At 57.5% G+C, this 21,066-nt stretch overlaps 1 protein-coding gene across 1 annotated transcript in view; it reads right to left on the bottom strand.

Annotated features, from left to right (window-relative positions):
* SH2B3 (SH2B adaptor protein 3) overlaps positions 1-18,178 on the bottom strand; it is a 37,658-nt gene extending 19,480 nt beyond the window's left edge. Inside the window, exons 1-2 of the mRNA XM_077159867.1 lie at positions 18,088-18,178; positions 6,716-7,519 (exon numbers count right to left, since the gene is read on the bottom strand). Coding sequence (XP_077015982.1) covers positions 6,716-7,492 — 777 coding nt within the window. The 5' untranslated portion in view covers positions 7,493-7,519; positions 18,088-18,178. The remainder of the gene's footprint in view (positions 1-6,715; positions 7,520-18,087) is intronic.
* Between the last annotated feature and the right edge of the window lie 2,888 nt (positions 18,179-21,066).

The following is a 21,066-nucleotide window of genomic DNA, read 5'->3' as shown; positions in this document are numbered from 1 at the left end:
GGCCGGGCTCGAACCCGGAGCCGCCCGAGCGCGAGCGGCCGCCCCCGCCGCCGCTTCCGGCCCCGCCCCCCGCCGCTTCCTCCTCCCGCTCCTGCCCGGGGAGGAAACCGCCCGGCCCCGGCCGCCGGCCCTTTCTGCTTCCTCTTTCCCACACGCGGGCCCGCGGGCAGGGGGCTCCCCGCCGCCCCTGCCCTGCTCTGGGGTCCCCATCTCGGCTCCCTGCACTTCTCCGAGCCTCAGTTTCCTCATCTGGGAAGCAGGTACAAGGGCTGAGGACGCAGCGGACATCAAACGGGCTAATTTGGGCCGAGGGCCGGGCCTGGCGCCTCCCCGCAGTCAGAACGCAAGGAACGCGTTTTTTTCCGTTCTGGCACCCTCGCCCGGGCTTGCATGAGCGCCCACTGCATGCACGGGCCCGCCCACACCAGACAACTGCCAACCTGATTCTGCCCCCTGGCAGGCAGACCCCAGTCACCCCGGGGTGGCGCGCAGAGGCCCGAGGCCGAGGTCTCTCCCCCCTCAGGAACCTCCCCACTGGGCTGCGTGCCCCGCTGGGCTCTGCTCTGAGTTTGGGGCCGGCTGGCCTCGCCCCTAGCTTCCGGGTGCCCCTAAATGCTTGCTCCCTGGACGGATGGGCCCACGGCGGCCCTCACCTGCCCAGTCAGCGCTTACTGTGGCCACAACCCCATGGGTGGGCACTGTGACCGTTCCCATTTTACAGATGGGGGAAACTGAGGCTCCACAAGGCCAAGGCACTTGCCCAAGGACACCAAGCTGAAAAGGAGCGGAACCGGGTTGGCCCTGAACCACATCTGCCCACCCACAGCTGCTCTCCCCGCTGGGCGTGCCTGGTCCAGCCTCCCTCCACACAGAGGCCCAGCAGCTCAGCACCCAGCTGGGGACCCACCACTCCCTCCTGGAGACACGGGGGGCCCGCGTCCTTGTGGGCACCCGCCTTTCCTCTTCCTTCCCTCTGGAGCCGACAGCAGAGGCTGCCGCAGGGCCGACATGTCAGGGGAGGGGGGTATGGCCAAGCTCCCACTGGGCCTCAGTGACCCCATCTGTAAAATGGTGGCACAGGACTAAGTGTCCACAGGGAGCCTTTCCAGGTCTGAGAGTCCAAAACAGATGCCCTCTGCCCAGTGGGTCCCCTGGTTGAACATAATAACAGCTGCAATAATAACTCCCCAGGTACCAACCCCGTCTCGGCCACTCGGGAGCTGTGTGATCTTGGATAAGTCATTTGCCCTCTCTGGGCCTCAGTTTCCCCCTACGAGGATAGCTATGAGGATTAAATGAGGCCAGGTCTGGGGGCGGGCCGCGGTGGCTCAGCGGGCAAGGTGCTTGCCTGCCATGCCGGAGGACCTCGGTTCGATTCCCGGCCCCAGCCCATGTAGAAAACAAACAAACAAACAAAATACAATAAAACAAGAAAATGTTTAAAAAAAAAAAAAAAAAAAAAAATGAGGCCAGGTCTGTAAAGGGCCTGGTATGTAACAAGCACCCAATAAATGGTGGCCACCCTGCTGCACAGATGGGGAAAACTGAGGCTCAGCCCCCAGACCTGCCAGGGCTCTCAGTCCACCTTAGCCAAACCAAGCCTGGGCATACCGGGAAACCAGGGCCTGAAAAGACGAGTGCTGGCCCAGAGGCCGTGGCTGACAGGTCAAGGTCTGTGTGACACCAGACCCCAGTGCCCAGGGTCCCCTTACCTGGCGATGGCTGGGAACCGTACCCTCACCGCCTCCCCCACTGCCTGCACCCCCAAGGCCGCAACCCCACTGCCTCCCCCCAAGGATGCACCCCCACCACCTCCCCCCCAGGCCCGCACCCCCACCGCCTGCCCCCTAGGCCCGCACCCCCACCGCCTGCCCCCAAGGCTGCACCCCCACCGCCTCCTGCTGCAGAAGCTCAGGCAGGAGCAAGGCTGGGAGCGGCTCCCGGACAGGCTGGCTGTGTAGCCAGACCTGCTGAATTTATAAGAGAAACCAGAAATCTAGATTTTTATGTGAAATCTCTCCACTGCATGTTTTTAAATATTGGCAAACAATCCACTTTTTTGTTTTTGCTTTTTAACAGCTGTGTGGGATGACAGACCTCAGGCCTGACACTCTACAACCCCTGGCGCAAGGGAGAGGTTCACCAGTGTGGCCAGAGCCTGGGTCTCCCATCTCCCCTGCTGCACCCCCGGAGACAGTCCCTTTGCCTCTTCCAGCCTCACTTTGCTCATCTGCCTGACAGGCCGATGAACTTCAGCTCACAGGAAGGACTCGACGTCAGGTGTTCAGGGAAGTACCCAGCACAAGTGACGCTCATTCAGGGCTGTGAACACTCTGCTCCCCCTCCTAGCCCAGCCTGGACCACTGGGATCTGGGGTGGGGGTGGGCTCAGGACAAGCAGATGTGGTACGCAAGTCTTCTAGAAGCATTGTGGCCACTCTCCCATGGCCAGCCCGACACCAGGAGACCACAGAAGGTCCTGAAGGGCTCTCGCTGGCCCCACCCCTCCTGTTGGGCAACCCCTGGTTAAGTGTCTCAGCCCCTCTGAACCTAAACCCTCCAACTGCTGTCACCACTGTTTGTGTTGAGCCTGAAGTCGTCCCCATGGCCCACAAGGTCCTACCTCCTCTCCAACCTCTCTCCTCTTTGCTCACTCCATTCTGGCTGCTCCTCAAATCCGCCAGCTCATGTCTACCACAGGGCCTTTGCACGTGCTGTTTCCCCAGCCTGGAACTCCTTCGCCCAGTTCTTTCAAGGGCGGTACCTTCTCACCCCTTAGCCGTCACTCCTCCCAAGGGCCACTGCAGGTGGGAGGGGCTGATCCCATCGCCCCACCTGCAGGGGCTGCTGAAACCTGAGAAAGCCGTGGCTCCTCCACCCGCCTCTTTGCAGGTCAGTCACAGGTGTCTCCTCCAGCCTCCCCCAGCCCAGTGGCAGCCCTGGCTAGGGGCCCCACTTACACAAGTCCAGCCACAAGGAGCTCCCTTGCTCTGCTGTTTTCCCTACGACCCAGGAAACTGAGGCTCTGAGGGGGGAATTTTGACCAGCTCGGCTGAGGTAGCTGCTGTCTCAGTTCTCAAACATCCTGCTGGTTCTGGGCAGTGAGCCTTCTCCAGGCTGGCTCTGGGATTTCATCTGTCCCCTCCACCACTGGGCACCCTTGAAATGTCACAGCTCGGGTCTGAATCCAAAGCTCAAGTCCTTAACCTCTCCACTCACTGGTGCCAGGCCTCCCTTGTCCTTTTGTTTAAACCTGCCCCACAGGTAACCCTGGTGTCACAGGTGAGAGGTCACGACCGTACTGTACCTGGCAGGTGCACTCAGGCTGGGGAGCTAGCTCGGCATCCTCAGCTTAGCGGCTGGACGCACTGAATCACTGTGGGAACTGATGCTCCTACAGGGAGAGCCCCTTGGCTGTGCGCAGAGGGCAAGGGCCTGGCCTGAGCAGCTGCTCAGGGGGCTGCAGAGGCCCCCCAGCAACCCCCAACCTACGACAGAGCCCTGAGCAGCCCGGGACGAGGGGCGAACCTGCAGGGCCCCAGCCACCCTCCTCTCTGCCACTTTTTTTTCTTTTTGATGCAGTTTTACTGCATTATTCAGATACCATACAAACCACCTGAAGTATACAATCTCTTTAGAGCACTACTTTTGAACCCTGAGAAATGAGACCCTAAGAGCAGGGGCCTCGATGGCACCTTCTGGCTGGGCACAGAGGGCACCAGCCACACTGCAAATAAATCCGTGTTCTCAGCCCCAAAGCTGTCCCAGCAACAATTATAGCAACAACAGTGAGAGCCAGTGACATTTCTGAGTGCTCATCAGTGCCAGGTGCTATGCCCGGCACTCAAAGATGTGTTCTCTCAGTTGCCACTCACAATCCCCGCGTGATTTGTGATTTGACAGAGGAGGATACTGAGGGTCAAAGTGGTGCCATCACTTGCTTAAGGCCTTACTCAGAGCTGGGAAAGAAGCTAATTTATTATCCAAACCCATGTCCATCTGACTCCCGACACCTGGTTTTCCAAGACCTTTTATTTTAAGCAGTAGAAGTTGTTATTTAAAGCACAGTCTTCCAGGGAGTCCTCCTAGGTCACACAGATAAGGCCATGTGTTTGGACCGTTATTTGCCTTTCATGGTTTTGCAGCCTCTGAGAAAACAGTTTTTATCTGCACTTGAGTTTTTCTGATAGCTTCTCATTGTGTTTGGAATAAAACGCTCACTCTGTAGGGTTTCCACCCTGCCCACATACACTCCTGCTCCGCCTTCTTCCCTCTCTGTGCTCCAGCCACACTAGTCTCTTGCTGTTGATGTTGTACTTTCAGCAAAACATGGTAAACCATTTCCCACCTCAGGGCCTTTGCACGTGCTATTACCTCTCCTGGAATGCCTAGCAATCCTTACTCAGTGTTAAACTCTCACCTCCTCAAGACTCATTATGAAGCTTCAGTACTTAAGATCATGTGATATGGGTAGAAGGCCGGATACATGGGCCAAGGGAACAACAGAGTCCAGAAATACAGCCCCTCCCAGATGGACACCAGATTTAAAAGGGACGTACCACTGTGCTCCGACAGGGAAAAGCTGATCACATCAGCAAATGGTGCTGGGACAGCTAAATATTCATGCACAGAAGAACTCTGACCCCTACCTCACACAAACACAAAAACTAAGTCCATATGGATCACAGTCCAACACATGGAGGCGGGAGCAATACGGCCTCTAGAAGGAAAGGCAGGAAAGTATCTTCAGGACCCCAGATAGGCAGAGATTTCTTAAACAGGCTACAAAAAGCACGAACCATAAAGGTGAGAAACTGATAAGCTAGACTTCATTAAAATTAAGATTAAGAACTTTTATTAAAATTAAAATGAAGAGTTTCAGCTGGTCAAAAGCCCCCATTAAAGAAGTTAAAACAGCAACCCACAGAGCAGGACAAGATATTTACCATACAAAGGAAGCGCATCTGGAATATATAAAATGTACAGATCAATAAGGAAAAGGCCAACAACAGACAACTCAATAAAAATAACAGGCACTTAGCAAAAGGGCAAACTCCAATGGTCAATAAACATATGAAAAGATGCTTAACCTCATGAGTCCTCCGGGCAGGGGAATTATAGTCCACACCCATGAAAATGAAAAAGACTCTGAACACCAAGTGCTGGGGAAGACCTGGAGCCACGGGTGGGGATCCAAATGGGGCGGCCACTTGGAAAAGAGGGGGCAGTTTCTTAAAAAGTTATCGAGTCAAAATTGCATTAACCATATGCCCTGGTTACTCCACCTCTAGGAATCTACCCACATGTCCGCAAAAAGAGGCACACACGCCGAAATCATAAGAGCTTCGTCCATGAGCCCCAAAGTGGGAACCACCCAAACATCCATCAGCAGGTGGATGGAGAAGCCAAATGTCTTGCATTTGAAAAGAAATGAATACTACTCAGCAATAAAAACGGGCAACGGGCTACCGATGCACACAAGGAAATGAATGATTCTTAGAATGTTATGCTGAGTGAGAAGCCAGACACAAAGGACCACTTATCAATTGATACGTAGTTCAAGAACGGGGAAATCTAACCCATGCGGTCAAAGTCGGGGTGGGGGGTACTGAGCTGGAGGCGGCACAGGGGAGCCCTCCAGGCTGCTGGATCACATGGGGGTACGAACATGTACATACTCATTGAGCTCTACTCCTAAGATGTATTCACACACTTCAGTGTATGTGTGTTACACACTTCACACAAGAGGCTTCTCTGACAACATCCCAGCCCCTGCCAAATAGGGCCCCCTCAGTTCCCCTCCCAGAGAACTGCCTTTCCTTCAGAACACACCTTTTTATGATTTGCAGGTTTATTCTTTCAACAGCCCCCACCTGTCAGCTCCCCAGCACCTAGCATGAGCCAGGAACACAGCAGGTGCTCAACAAATGCTTGTCAAACAAACGAATGAATCATTATCGTGTCTTTTACCCAGATCACGACCCCTGCAGGGCTCAGAACATGTCGCTTTTCTCACTCTATTGCAACACCGCAGCACAAGTACAACCACGACAGTCTCACCAACTTCACACAGGTGAGTCAAAGACAGAGACCCTCAGGTGTGCAGAATTGCCTGGCCCCGTCAGCCTCAACCTCTCAGCTGGAACTAAGTTGGTTGCAGATGAAAAGGACATTTTTAAAACGCAAAAGGGATTCCACAAAGGTTTTGAACCCCCTAAAAATAAAACTCCTTTTGTCACGGCCACTCTGGGTCAGGGTTTTCGAGGACTGGCCTGCCACTAGCCCAACGGGATGCCCACATGGGGATTTAAAAATGCATCCTTGGACACCTACACAATCCCTCACCAAACACTCCTCAGAAGTGCCAAGGCCATCACAAAAGACCAGAAGAGACTAAGGTAACAAGACGTCTGAATGTAATATGGGCTCCTGAAGTGAAGCAAAAAAAAAAAAGGACATTAGGGAAACCAGAAAAACTGCGGACTTTAATAAATGGCAGCGTACCAGCGTTGGTTCCTCAGCAGTACCCGATACTGCACAGTAACGTAAGCTGTTAACATTTGGGCAGCTGGGTGGGGCTTAGTGTCCGATCTTTACAACTCTTCTGCGAATTTAAAATAATTCTAAGCTAAAAAGACTATTAAGAATAATAATAATAACAGTAAGGCCTCTTTTCCTCGGGGAAACCCGGCAGCCCGCAGCCCGCGTGCGCTTACCTTGGGCGGGTCGAAGAGCTCCAGCACGTGGGCCGAGCCGCCCTCCCGGCCCCCGGCGCGCCGCAGCGCCAGTCGCCCTCGCTGCCAGCGCGCCCCGCTGTCCATGGAGGCCTCGTCGGCCAGGCTGTACCGCAGCGCCGCCTCCTTGAGGGCCTCAGACGGCGGCTCCCGGGCCAGGCTCCGGGGCAGGAGCTTCCTGGCCAAGCCGGGCCTGGCCGGGGCCTCGCCCGGCTCCCCGCTGGCCCCGGCGCCCAGGACGCCCGGCAGCTCCCCGGCCGAGCGGCGGCGGAAGATGTGGCGCAGGCTGCGGCGCAGGTGCTGGAGGGAGCAGGGCGCGGGCGGCCGCGGCGGGGCCAGTTCCTCGGAGCTGCGGGCCTTGGGCAGGGCGGGCGCGGCGAGGCCCAGGCCCGGCTCGGCTGGGGACGCCGGGGCCTTGGCCGGGGGCCCGCGGCCGGTCTCGCGGTAGTCGCGCGCGGGCGGCGGGGCGCGGGGTGCCAACTGCTGGGGCGCGCGGCCCTCCCGCACCTCGCGGCAGAAGTAGCGCTGGAAGAGGTCAGTGAACTGCAGCGAGACGAGCTCGGCGCGCAGCGGCGCGTGGTGCGGGTGCTCGCGGGCAAAGAGCCAGTACTGGCTGGCCAGCTCCCGGGCCGCCGCCACCGCGTGCAGCTCGCAGAACTCGCTCCAGCCCCGGGGCGACGGGCCTGCCGCGGCCGGCGAAGACAGGGAGGCCGAGGACGTGGAGGAGGCCGAGGACGGCTGCAGGGTGGGCCCGTTCATGGCGGAGACCGAGGTGGAGCGGCCAGGCTGCAAGACATGGTGGGGGTGGGGGAGGACAAAGGGGTGAGCGGACGGCGGGCAGGACTGCTGGAAACCCCCGCCAGGAGCCGGTTCCCACGCCCGTGCCGTGTCGGAAATCTTACGTTATCCACAACACCCAGTGCTGGGGAAGATGCGGCGAAAGAGGCAGTTTCTACGCTGATGCTGGTGCAACCTTTTTTGGGGGGCAACTTGGCAGGGCTGATTGTAGACCCAATAATCCCCCCCTTTAAAATATGCAAGCGAAATGCTTGCTCACCTGCACAGAGAGACAGGTGGGAGGATATTCCCTGCTAGGCATGTCTGGTCTCCATGTATATAACAGGGAAAAAGGAGATACAAACTAAGTGTCCATCGGTTGGGGACTGGCAGAGTGAACGGTGGTGCCTCGGGAGGGACTCTGCAGTGGGCCAAGGATGAGGCAGCTCCCTGCTACCACCTCAGAGGCTCACCAAGACTCTTGGTTAAGGGAAAAAGGAAAGCACAGGACAGCACACGCTGTATGATCCTATATACGGAAACACACGTGCCAAACCAGACTACCATATTTCATGTGTACCCAGGAGGAAAGAAGGGTCTGGCTGGAGCAAACTCATCAGAAACAGCAGTGACCTCTGGGGAACTGGGGCTGGGGGAATAAACCAGGAAGGCTGTTTAAGAACAGTAAGAAACATGGATTCCGGGCCCTGGCTTTAAATCCCAGTCCAGCACATGCTGATTGCATGACCCTATGCGAGGTACTTAATCTCTCCCTGGTTCAGTTTCCCTATCTGTAAAATGGCGACCATGATCCTATCTCCTAGGATTGTTAAAGGGTTAACTGAGTTAATTAATGTAAAGGCCTTAGAACCTGGAACTTAGAACCCTAATAAGGCTGGCTCTTGTTATTTAAGTGTTACAGTAAGAGTGGGTTATTGGTGTCAGTAAAAATAAATATAAAACAGCTAATAAAAAGGAATAAAATTAACAAGACTCACAAGAGGTGCCAAGGTATTTCCTGCTTTGAGGGGGGAATCTCAAGACAGGCCGAGACCCTGCCTGCCCACCCCGGCCGGGGCTCCCATCTCTTCCCACCCTCAGTGGGTCCCTCCTTGGGCACAACACAGGCAAGTGGTGAGAAAGCCCCCCAAGCTCTGCTGTCCACGGTGCTGAATGGCCGGGGCCTCTCTAGTTGCCACTGGTCCCTTTCCTCCCTCCTAAGCCAGGCAGGGCCCGGGTGCCCACTGGGAGCCACACCCGTGCTGTGCCTCCCCTCTGCTCGCCATGAGAATGAGAAACGGCGGCACACACCCGGCCCACGAAGCCTCCAGCGGTGCCCCTGCTCTGCCACGCGCCCTCACTGAGAAGTGAGGGCAGGTAGGAGCACAGGCCGCGGGGCTGCCCTCCGGAGCGCACATGCTCGAGGGAAGCATGTTTGGGCTGCCTGGCCTCTCGAGCCTCCGTTTCCTCTTCTGCCGAGTAGAGAACAGCATGGTGTCCACCTCCGAAGGTGGTTGGAAGGTCTCCCCAAAATGGGGCTCTGGGCAGAGATTTGAAACCAGTGTGGCTCTGCCAGGCTAAACAGACCTACAAGGACAGGCATGGCCCTCGCCATCGCCAGGCCACTGTGGTGACCCTGCAGCTGACCACAGCAGGAGAGGAGAGCCCATTTGGCACTGAGTGGATGCCTCGGCACCCTGCTGGGAGGGTGGGCTGCACAGGCAGAAGCGAAGAGAGGGAGGGGGCCACGTACCCTTGACTGTCATGCCCTGCCAAGAAAATGAGCCCTGTCATGGAGGTGGGAGAGCCTTGCCTGCATACAGGGGATGGCATGGACCCTGCAGCCACCCCAGAACCATGCTTTGACACAGGCGGGGCAGACACTGATCTCACAGGTTGGGGTCCCAGAGAGCTTTCAGAATCTAACCCCAAGCTCCTGCCCCCGCCCCCAAGCGATCTGCCCCTCCCATCCCTGCCTGCCTATGTTGCCCACATCTGCCCCATCTCCCTACAACTGCCCCCTCAAGCCTGCTGCTTCTCACCATGCTGGCTGCCCCTGGCCCTTTGCATTAGCTGTTCCCTCCACCCAGCCTGCACTCCGTCTGCCTCCAACCACACACGACATCACCAGGCCCCAGAAGCCAGCTGAGTGGAGCTGTGAACTTGCCCTTGGGCACCCCAGTCCCATGTGACCACCCAAAGTTTGTGATGATTTAATTAAGGACTATCTCCCCAGCAGACTGAGCTCCTTAAGGCCAGCAGCTATTCTATCTCCAGTCCCTAGCATACAGCAAGAGCTCAAGAAATGCTTGCTGGATGAATGAATATATGAATGCCAGAGGTCAGATGGATTTGCAGCCCCTGGCTCCTCCAGCAAACACGTGGTGGCCAGCACCCACCCGCGGCCACCTGTCGCTGGGCCAGCCTACCCTGTGGGCATTGTGGCCCTCATACCTGCCCACCCCTGCACAAGGGGGACTCACTTCCCAGCAAATATGTATCAAATAAACTGATGAGGTGCAGAGGAGGAGATGTAAGGGCCAAATTCAGCCTGCGATGGGCTCAGAAGTCATCAGCTCTGTGCACATCCCAGCCCCACCAGGGGGCTGGGAAAGTAGCCCCAGGATAAAGGTAAGGAAACAACGAGAACAAGAAGTGACATGATTTGGGGTTTTCTGCATGCCCTGCTCTGTCCTAACACTGTGCATGCACTTCCTCGTCCAGTCCCCATGAGGGGGTGTCCTGTCATTACACCCACCTGACAGATGAGAAAGCCGAGGCATGGGGCTCGGCTTTTCCAGGACCAAACAGCCGATGAGGGAGAGAGCTGGGCTTAGAACCGCTCAGCAGCTAACCGTGGGCAATTCTGCTTTCCATCCATTTCCCCAAATCTGGGTGTCTGGTCCCCGAGGTCTCAGAGGCCACCTCCTTTGCGCTAACTCCCCAGCGCCTGGTCAACATGGGCAGTCCAGAAATAAAACCATTTGTATGAATTAACGGATCCTGGGCTTGGCGAGGCTGGCTGACTTCTGAGTCTCTGGGGCCATGCTCCCGAGCGCACTGACCAGGAGAAAAGGCTCCAAGAGACCAATTAAGACCTTACTCCTCTTCTCACCCCACCAGCCTCCTCCCGGCCTATGACCCCTCCATGGGGCGCCATCAACCAAACATGGGCTCGAATCCTGCCTCTGTTGCTTCCTTGCTGTGTGATATGGAAGAGGGAATACCCCTCTCAGCCTCAGTGTCCTCATCTGTAAAATGGGCCAATGTTCTTCTCTTGGCACTTGCCTGGACCATTTAAAGAGCTGATGTCTGCAGGGACCCTAGCACAGTACTCAAGAAACCAGTGGCTGCTACCATATTATTATTATTATTACTGTTAAAACAGAGGAGCCCCAGCTCCTGAAAACGCCAGGCCTGCTGGCCATGAGACGCTCCAGGGGCAGCCAGGCCTCATGGGCCGGGCAGGGGGTATCACGGAGGCCGAACAAAAGGCCTTCTCAGGGCAGAGGCGGCTGCGGGAGCTCCAGGCAGGAAAGCAGCAGCCAGAGCCGTCAACTGCGGCCCCCACACGGGGCTGCGGGCCGTAGGAAGGCGGCCTCGGTCCAGGCAGCAGCCATTTCATGAGTACCTACTATGCACCAGGCACAGACACAGGGCAATCGATCGGTCACGCCAACCCTGGGGTCAGGAGTTGAAATGCTCTGGCAAGAAGCAATTATTCATTAATCACCTGGGGGGGGCGGGAAGAACCAGGAGCCCCCAGGCCGGGGATGGCAAGGGGGAGTGTACAGGGGAAAGGGGGTGGGCTGGGGTACCCTGCATGGCGACCTCCTGTGCAGCCTGGGCACCCACGGCCATCCACACAGAGGGGCCTTCTTTGGGCTAATCCCCAGGGATTAAAGGCAGAAACTAACCCACTGGGGCATCTGGCTGGGAGTCAGGAAGATCGAAGCCACCCCCTGGCTCAGCTGCGGGGTTCTCCAAGATTTCTCAAGATGCTGCAGCCAGGTAAGGGGCATGGACACTGAGGAACAGGGAGCTCCCGTCCTGGTGCCTCCTTGTGCCCCCTCAAGTCCCCAGAGCCAACTCTGCACCCATCCGGACCCCAGCTGGTGGGGGGGTGTCAGCCGTCATCACTGTGCCCTGAGCCCAGAGGTGCACTGTGTCTCCCAGAGTGCCCACTAAGGGCGACCTGGGGAGGGCCTGGAAGCCTTGGCCTTCGTGGGTACTTCCCCTGCTCACACAGCCACCCCAAGAGACCATGGGCTTCGGCCAAGACAGCCGGACGGCACAGGTCCCCGGACAGCTGCGGCCTGGCTTGGCACTGTGGGCCCCAATTTAACCCAGGAGCCCAGCCAGCGCCTCCCCTTCCTCAGCACTCCTGAAAACGCGTGGAACCGGCGGAAGCTGACGTATCTCTTTTACTTATCAGGCCCAGGTGCAGAGAATGTCTTCCCCCAGCTGTAGGGATTCCACTGGCCGAGGCTGGAGAGAAAGTTTATTTCCAACTGAGGTAAAATTCACATAAAATTCACCACTCTAACCATCTTCAGGTGTACAATCCAGGTAATTTGTAATCCAGTCACACGATTGTGCAACCATCCAGAATATTCCACCATTCCCAAATATGTCCATCAGCCCCAAAAGCACCCTGTCCTGGGGAAGATTTGTTATACTGTGGCTAATAAAGTTAAGAGCAATTGACCGGTTGTGTCAGCCCTGGAATTGGGGGCTTTAAAGCTCTGAGCAGGAAGCAATTGGTAATTAGTTAATAACATTACGTATAAGTTAAAGTTAAAATTAAGTTAAAATGAGCCAGTCCAGATTCCCTGCCCCCAAGAGGAGGGGTGAGAAACCTCACTCCCCTTCCGTGGGCTCAGTGAGGTGCCAGAGCCCACCCACCCCCCAGGTACACCATTTCCCTGTGGTAGAGTCACAGCCCAATTTTCTAGTTGAGGAAACTGAGGCTCAGAGAAAGAACATGACTCACTCACTGCTGGGAAGTGGCAGAGTCAGGAGTCAAAGCCAGGCCCACAGCGGGCAGACGTTTGGGTAGCAAGGCCCAGACCGTAAGATGGAGACACCTCCTTCAGGGAGGCTCCCGGGATTGACTCCGTCTTCCCCATCAGCCGCAATTGTTCCAGGGACCTAGAGAGTTGGAGGGGGGTCCAACCCACAGTACCCCAACATGGTGCTTTCACACCATTCAAGCCAGCCAGCCACGGAGATGTCCATGGGAGGGAGGGAGCCAGGCTCCGGGGACTTGGGGAGGCTGCCAGGGCTGTCCTGCCCCAGACCGCTGGGCAGCCGGTGCAGCCATGATGCCCCATCTCTGGGGTCACCTAGTAGCCAGGGGCATTTATCAGGCCTGCACAGGCAGCCAGAACAGGAAATGTCCTCTGGCCGCCTCCACCCCCAGCCAGGCTTCAACACAGACCAACCTCCAAGAATGGGGAGCGTCCCACCCCCAGGATGGGGCTCCTACTTTCAACTGCCACTGGGCTGAGGGGAGAAGGGTGGGACCCTAATGAGGGGAGACCGCCCAGCAGGTCCCGTCGGCGGCGCGGGGACGCCGGCTCCAGCCTCCCTGTCCCTGTGTGCCTGTCCCATATGCATCAACCCCCCTCCCCAAGCGGCAGAGAATGCAAGCGCCAGGATGGACACAATCCCATGTCACAGGCCCTCTTTTGTGTCCACCTCCCCCAGCCTTGTTCCCAGACCCCCCCAGCCCCCCAATCCGACACCCTGTGAGTCAGCTCCGGGCCGAGCAGGGCACAGACTTCCTCCCTCCCAGGCCTCCCTGGGGACCCACGTCCTGGGCAGCAGCCGGCCCTCCGCTGGCCGGCTGGAGGAGGGGAGCACATCCGGGCGGGCCCCCAGGGGCGCCGGGCCTGGCTCACGAGGCAGCCCGCAGCCCGGCCCCCCTTGCCGACCCCTGACAGGGTGGCGTGGGAGGAAAACTCTTCCAGCCATCTGCTCAGCTGCCGGGTTTCCGGCCCGGGCGGGGCTGGGGGACACCAGGAGAACTTGCCCCCCCCCCCGGGGGGGGAAGTGTCCCCTGCCCTGGCTTAGGGGGACAGCACCAGGCTGAGCGGCCCAGCGGGGGCCAGTGGGACCCCGGCACCCTGACCGAGGAACATTGGCAGCCCAGGATATAGGGCCCAAGTGAGTGGGTGTCCAGCTGTGGCCCACGCCCCCTTGCCCGGGTCTTGGACCTGCTCAGTCCCCAAGGGACCTCAGGCCCTGGAAACCTGGGGGCCGGGAGAGCAGGACTCCTGGGTCCAATTAGGCCTGACTCAGCTGGTGACCCCAGCTGAGTCACTTCCCCTGGGCAGCCTGCCCGCCTCAGTTTCCTCGGGGAGGGCGGGTAGCTGGGAACAGGGTCTGGCTGGGAACCAGTCGCTTGTACTACACCTCTGGAAGCTCTAAGACAGGCTTCCCTTGTCTGCCCGATGGAAGCAGCTTCCTGCCCCACCCAGTCAAGATGCTGAATGCCTGGGAGCCCCAGAGAACCATTTTCCCAGGAAACCTGGCAATTGTGACATCCCCTGTTGGGCACTGACAGTGGCCCACACTTATTGAGTGCTGACTGCACACCAGAAGCTGTGCTTGCTTCATCTTCTCAAAACCACTCCATCAGGTAGTAATTATTATCCCCATTTCAGATATGAGAAAGACCGTACATGGCTCAGAAAGGTTAAGGGACAAGCCCAAGGTCACACAGCAATAGTAATTATAGGCAGCACAGTTCCAATCCCTCCTCTTTGTCAGATGTTTTACCACAACCATCCTGGAGAGGTCAGGACTGGTGACCCCCACTGGACAGATGAGGCCCAGAGAGGTTAGGTAACTTGCCCAAGGCCCCACAGCTAGAAGCTGACATGGCGCCAACTTGGGCTCCAAAGCCATGCTGTGAACAGGGAGAAGCAGAAATGTAAAAGTAAAGGCCTCTCAATTTAATAATAATAATATCCACAATCCCCACCATTCATTGAGTGCCAGTCCACTGCTGACAGCTTTTGGGGCCTGTCTCATCAGCTGCTCCAAAGCACCCTGTAAAGGAGCTGTTAAAACCCTTCCACAGGGGGTGATACTGACTAAATTGGATCAGAAAGGTTGAGTGACCAACTCAAGGTTTCACAGCAATTGGAAGGGCCTGGGAATATATGAACTGGGACTCCCTTTTCAGCAAAGGGAGTGGGGCTGGTCCAGACTAGGGGCAGCTCCCTGCTGGGACTCCCTCTCAGTGAGCCCCCGTGACTTGGCGAAGTACTTTGTCTCCCCATACTGGAAGTGGCCCCTCCAGTACCCCTCCAAGTATCTCCTACCCAGCCCTCAAGAAGGTCCCACCCAGGCGGTGGGGAACGGCCAGGGTGGCACAGCTGGGTCCCAATGCCAAGGGGAGCTGCCCAGCAGGCTGCCACCGCACCAGGAGGGGTTCTACTTATCTAATTTGTTTGAAAAAGGCCTATTTATTGCAGAAGGATCAAGCCCTGGGTCTAGAGGGAAAAGTGGGGAGAACGGGAAGAAAATAAGTGGGACTGACAGCTCCCACAAAAAAAGTAATACGTCCTGGTATCCCTCTGGGAAGAAGCCTCTCAAACTTTTGTGGATTCGCTCATTTGTGGGTCAATGATCTTAACAGGTGGATGCTATTATCACACCCACATGGCAAATGAGGAAACTGAGGCTGGGTCGGTTAAAGAACATCCTCTCAGCCAGGAAACCCTTCCAGCTCTCTCATCATCTCACCCTGCCTGGGTCTTCTGGACTCTCCTCCCAAAGGTTCAGGGGACCCCAGGATTGTGGGAGGTGCTTAAGGGTGCTGATGAAGGAACATTCCGGAACCGGGAACAACAAGGTAACAATGACGAGAGTCACACCACCACCTAGAACTGAACCCCTTTTGCTCTGTACCAGGCAGTAGGTGCCTTTCGCACACAGGCTCATCCAATCTCTATCACCAACCTGTCATCACCCTCATCCTACATATAGGAAATGGGAGGCTCACAAGTACCACCTGCCCCAGCTGGAAAGAGGCAGCGAAGATTCGAACCTAAGCCTCCAAGACCCTCCACTGGTCACTGATACTTCTCTTTCCAGTCTGCAGCATTCGTAACCCCCGGGAACACACAGAAGTTCTAGGAATGTTCACCCTTTGGCTCAGAAGGTTCCCTTCCTACTCGCCCCCCTCCCCAAGAGAAGTTGTGGGAAGGGGCTCAGAAAAAAGCTGTTAAAAACACTTCCAACTTCCCCGACAGCCCCTGGCCTCTCATCCCGATCCCCCCACCCCCACCCCAGAGGGCTCTGCCTGCTCTCACCCCATTAGAGCCGGGTCTCAGGACGCGGCAGGCCCCGGGAAGCCTCATGAGGGTCTCTGCTCGGGCAGCCAGGTCCGTGATGAGAAATCCACACACGATACTCACTGCATCCCTGGAGGCCCGCCACCCAGGGAGGGGCCCGAGGGCGGAATGGCCACCCCAGCTGGGCCTGGCAGGTGATGCTCATCTCCCAGGTGAGGGGGGTGTGAGGGTCAGATCTCAGCCCCTCTCGCCTCCCTCCCCTCGGCCCTGCAGACCTCACCTAGCCGTGCACTCTGCGCCAAGCCCCCATCCACCCAGCGCCTGATTTCACTTCCTCCCACCCGGCCTGGCCTGGCCGTGCGCCTCCCTGGAGGTCCCCCAGCTGCAAGCAATGACCTCCTCACCTACATCATCGTGGCCGGGGAATGGGGAAGAGAAACGGGAGAATGAGGAAACTAAAGAGAAAAAAAGAAGCGGGACAAGCAGGCAGAGCCCCCTCCCCAGTTCCTCAAATGCAGCCTCTCCCCCGCAGAGCCCCCCTGACCAGGGGGAGGGAAGGGAGGGGATTTCTGCACCAGACATCCGAGGCCTCTGAAATACCCTGGCAGTGAGCTGACCTATAAGGTCAACATCCCCTCCCCGCCCCCATGCTGGGTGTGTGTGCGCGGGATTCCCCGGGAGCTCCATGTCAGCAGGGTGAGGGGACCAGCCCAAGGAGACCAGGTTCTGGTCCCAACCCTGCCCAAAGCCAAAGTTCAGTGGCGGGTGGGCTCTTGGCCCGGCGCACCCGGCAGCGCAGGGCTTGCGGGGAGGGGCGCTGCCCTCTTTGCCACATGGCCTTGAGGACTGGGGAGGAGCCCCACTCAGGGAGGACTCGTGCGTTCTCACAGCTTCGGTTTGACTACTTTCACTTTCAAGCGACCAGGTGGTGACCCCCCCGCCCCGCCCCCAGAGGGCCCAGGTGACCCGGGTGCTGTGGTGCCTGCCTGGCTGGGCTACCTCTGGAGCGCGCTGGGGCTGCCAGCCATCCCCTCGCTCCCGCTCCCCACGGCCTCCTTCCGTCCCCAACACGTGTGTGGGTGGGGGTGTCCGCTAAGTGGTGTCGCAGGAGCTGGGGAAGGGGCAGCCCCGGACACCTGCGTCCGAGTCGGCAGCAGGGCATATCCGAGGCTGTGGTGGGGGCGCAGAGGCAGGGCACAACTGGTCACGGGCCTCCTCCCAGCCCCGAAGGAGGGGAGCGCCGGGAAGGGCGCGTTTACCTGTGAGAGAGGGGGTCCGGGCCCGGCCGGCCCATGGCGTCGCGCGCCCCCGGCCCCCCGAAGTCCCGAGGGGGCGGGCGGGCCCCCGCCCCGGGCGCGTCCTCTCCCGCACGCCGGCTCCTCGCTCGCGGCTCTCTGGAGCTGGGCTCAGGCAGGAAACCCGGGCTCGGAAAATGGCCAGCGCCTCATCATTTCCGCCGCCAGCGCTTGACAGTTGCGGGAGGATGCGCCCCCGGGCCGCCGCCAGGGAAACTTTGCTGCTGCCGCCGTCGCCACGGCGGGCCGCGACAGTCCAGGCGGGCGGCCGGGCGGAGGCGGTGGCCCGAGCCCATGCCGCCCCGCGCCGTTATGTAAAGAGGAACCCGCCGTGCAAGCCCAGCCGGGCGGGGGTAGGCGGCCGGCTCGGGGGCGGGGCCGGAGAAGGGGGCGGAGCCATGCCCGGCCACGCCCAGCCCGCCCGCGAACCGCAGTCTCCCTCAGCCAGAGGGGCGGGCCTGGGAGGGCGGAGCCGAACCCTTTCCCGCCCACCAACCCTGCTCCTTCCCGGCCGGCCAGGTCCTGGGGTCTCGAGGCGTGGCCCGAAGGGGGCGGGGCCCTGTCTAGCCACGCCCACCGCTCGCCCACCCGCTTCGGTTTGCACAGCCCGAGGGGAGGAGGGGCGGAGAACCCGTGGCCCCACCCACCCAGCCTCCTGCAGGCCGCAGGGGGCCTCGGCGCTGCGGGGGCGGGGCCAGGTGGAGGGAAGGGGCCTAGGGGTGCGGCCCCGCGGAGACGCTCGGCCTCGAGGGGGCGCGCCCCGGCCGACTCCCTCCTCCAGGGCGTTATCGCCGCGCGCCGGGCCTGTGGGTGCAATAGCAGCCGCGCCTTTCATCATTGCGCGGGGCTGGGAGCCCGACCCCGCCCCGCCCCGACTCCCCGCGACCCTGCCGAGCCGACCCGCCCCGGCGCCCCGGCGCCCCGGCCCCCCAGCCCGGCTCTGCTCCGGCCGCCACCGGCGCCCACGAAGACCAACCTGGAGCCTCCGTCCGGGAGGGAGCCAACTTTCCCTAGAAAGCCTTGTAGGACTGTTAGCCCCCTGCCCTCTGGGACTCCCACTGGCCTCACCTCCCCGCTGCTTTCATTTTCTATTCGGGGTTCCCCCTGATTGGGGTGCGGACAGGCTCTCAGGCAGCCCTCCCCAGCACGCGGGAGGGAGGGGGGAGGGGAACGTCTGCCTTTCTCACCCTCCCCAAGCAGGAAACGAGCCGCTCACGTCCCGCAGCCCGAAGGGGCCACCTCATGGCTTCCCAGATAGTGCTCTCCGCCGCCGCCCCCCCTCCACGGCCTCCCCCTCTTACTAACCTTGGGCAAACGACAAGACCTCAATTTCCGCATCTGCGAACTGGAAACAATAAGGGTCTCCATTACCCTGGGTTGTCCAGTGGATTAAATGAGTTCATGGGTGTAAAGCAATTAGCATGGGGTCGGCTGGAGGGCAAAGCAGGTGTTGAGGCCTGGACCTGGGCCTCCAGGCAGGAGCTTCCCGCCTCCACCTGGATGGGGACCTGGGGCTGGTCTCCTGTCAGCCTCGAAGGAAACAGCGGGGAGGACTGGGAGTTCCTGCTTTCCCTAAACGTGTACTGGATGCCTTCTGTGGGCAAGGACCTGTTCTGGGTGCTGGGGCCATGGCAGGGACCACGACAGACAAACATCCCTGCCCTCGTGTGGCTGACATGTTAGTGAAGAAACAGCAGGGACAAATAAGTAAACAAGGCATTTATTATGAAGACAGCAGAACAGTTCTGGGATGCAGAGTGTCTTAGACTGGACACCCTCTGAGGGCCAGGAGGTCCTCTCTGAAGAACTAACATTTGCAGAGAAACCCCCCTCCAGGAGAAAGATCCAGATACGGTAAGATCTGAGGTAAGACCAGGGGAGCAGCAAGGACAAAGGTCCTGAGGTAGGAATAAGATTGGTGCATTTGAGGAAAGTCAAGAAAGTAGTGGTAATACCTAGAGAGACAGACGGGAAGAGTTGAAGTTGGAAACGTGGATCCATCCTGTGGGGGCTTGAAGGGCCCAGTGGCGAGTTTGAGAATTATCTTGAGGGTAATGGGGAGCCACAGATGATTTTGAGCAAGGGAAGGACCTGCTGGGCTTTGGATTTAAGCTGCAAAACCTAGAGTTGGCAACTTGCTTAGGAGGTATCCCTGTGATGCTCACACAGCATTTAAGGATTAGGGCGGGGTGCTGGGAGATGACATAAGGCAAGCCTAAACTCATCACCCCATGTTATTATCTCTTTATGACACCCAGGGAGACTGAGGCCCAGAGACAGCAATTTCTTATCTGTATCACACAGCTGCCAGGTGGCGCCAACAGAGCACCCTGGCCCAGGTACAGAGCCCCTGCCAAATGGTTGCTGAAATCTGCCAGCCACAAGCACTTTCCCTCTCGCTGGCCAGACAGCAGCTCTGCTGACTTAGACGGGGCCTTGTGGTTCTTCTCCTTTTTAATCACTGTTCAAGTCTCTGCTCGCTGCCAGATTTCTCTGAAGCCCAAACTGGTTTCCTTCCTCGCTTGGTTTCTTGCCCAGCGTCTCCTCCGGAGTCCAGTTTCTTGTTTCAAGGCTCACCCCGATTTCTAGACTTCTCACTTTTTGTTGGTTTTTCTTAGAAAAGGGTTACAACCAATACTCTTTCCCACCGCCTTGCCTTCAACTCGAGAGCATGGTGGCTCAGACGCAGCGATTTCATTTCATCTTCTCCACAGGGCAGCTCCCCCAACATCACAGGTCCCCAAGGCCCAAAGAGTGAGGTTCATTTGAATTCCTGCCACAGATTCGCAGCCTCCCCGCCTTGCCCCCCAGGACAAGCAAAACCACCTTGGGGGGCATGTCCCACTGGCCTTCCTTCCTTCCTAAGGTGAAAACCTGGAAGCAGTAAGCAAGCACCTGCTGCTGGCCAGGTTCAGATGCCAGAGACGTGGCCCAGAGTATCAGAAGACAGTTAATGGGTTCAGGAGTCATCATAAAAGGGTGAATAACAATAAATATTATAACAAGAATGGCCAGGCCTAATTAAGAATAACAGTAATGATCAACTATTACAGGAGTAATTAAAATTAAATAATGGGATATTACTAAAATTAATAAATTAATATGATATCTAGTAACAGGTCTAGGATTCATAATAATAGTAGTTAATGATTATAGGATTAATAATCAATATAAAATAATAACTGGATGTGAATAAGTAATGATAATAAATATAATAATAGTTAAGAGATCTAGGATTAATAAAATGACTTAATAGCTACAGGAGTAATAATTATATAACAATAGGCTAAAATAGCATGAGCAAGAATAAAGGTAAAAATTCAAGAATTATAATAGTAAACAAATCTAGGATTAACAAAATGATGAACCGTTTTGGCTCTGACCAGTGGAACTTTCTATGAAAGTGGAAATGCTCTCTCTGCACTGCTTCATAAGGTCACGGCTAGCCATATGTGGCTCTTGAGCACTCAAACCGTGGCTGGTGCCACTGAGGAACTGAATTTGTAATTTCATTTAATGTTACTCAATTGAAATTTAAATAGCCACCCTCAGCTGGTAGCTACTGCACAGGACTGTGCAAGTCTGGGCATTTTCCGTATGCTGGCTCATTCTACCCTCACAACAGCCCTGGGGCAGGTCCTCCTGTGACTAGCCCCATTTTACAAAGGAAGAACCTGAAAGGTTAAGTCACTCACCCTGATGAGAGGCTCTCCCCACCTCAAGCACAGGGCTTCATGGTCTGAGGGGCCCCATAAGTAAGGACGAAAGCTCTGGGGTTACCCGGAGAGGTTGGAAATTCTCTGTTCTTCATCCTTCCAGAATGTGGTTATGTAGACACCCCCCGCCCCGGGGGGACTCCAGTTTTCTCACCTGTGAAATGGGAACAAACACAGTGTTAACCCCACTGGGTGGAGGGGGAGGAGAATGTGATGAGAAAACACAGGTTAAGGGTTTG

Source organism: Tamandua tetradactyla, chromosome 5, assembly GCF_023851605.1.
Source record: "Tamandua tetradactyla isolate mTamTet1 chromosome 5, mTamTet1.pri, whole genome shotgun sequence".
Taxonomy (NCBI): Eukaryota; Metazoa; Chordata; class Mammalia; order Pilosa; family Myrmecophagidae; genus Tamandua; species Tamandua tetradactyla.
The sequence above is the reverse complement of the archived record's forward strand: the minus strand, read 5'-3'. Positions and strand labels throughout refer to the sequence as shown.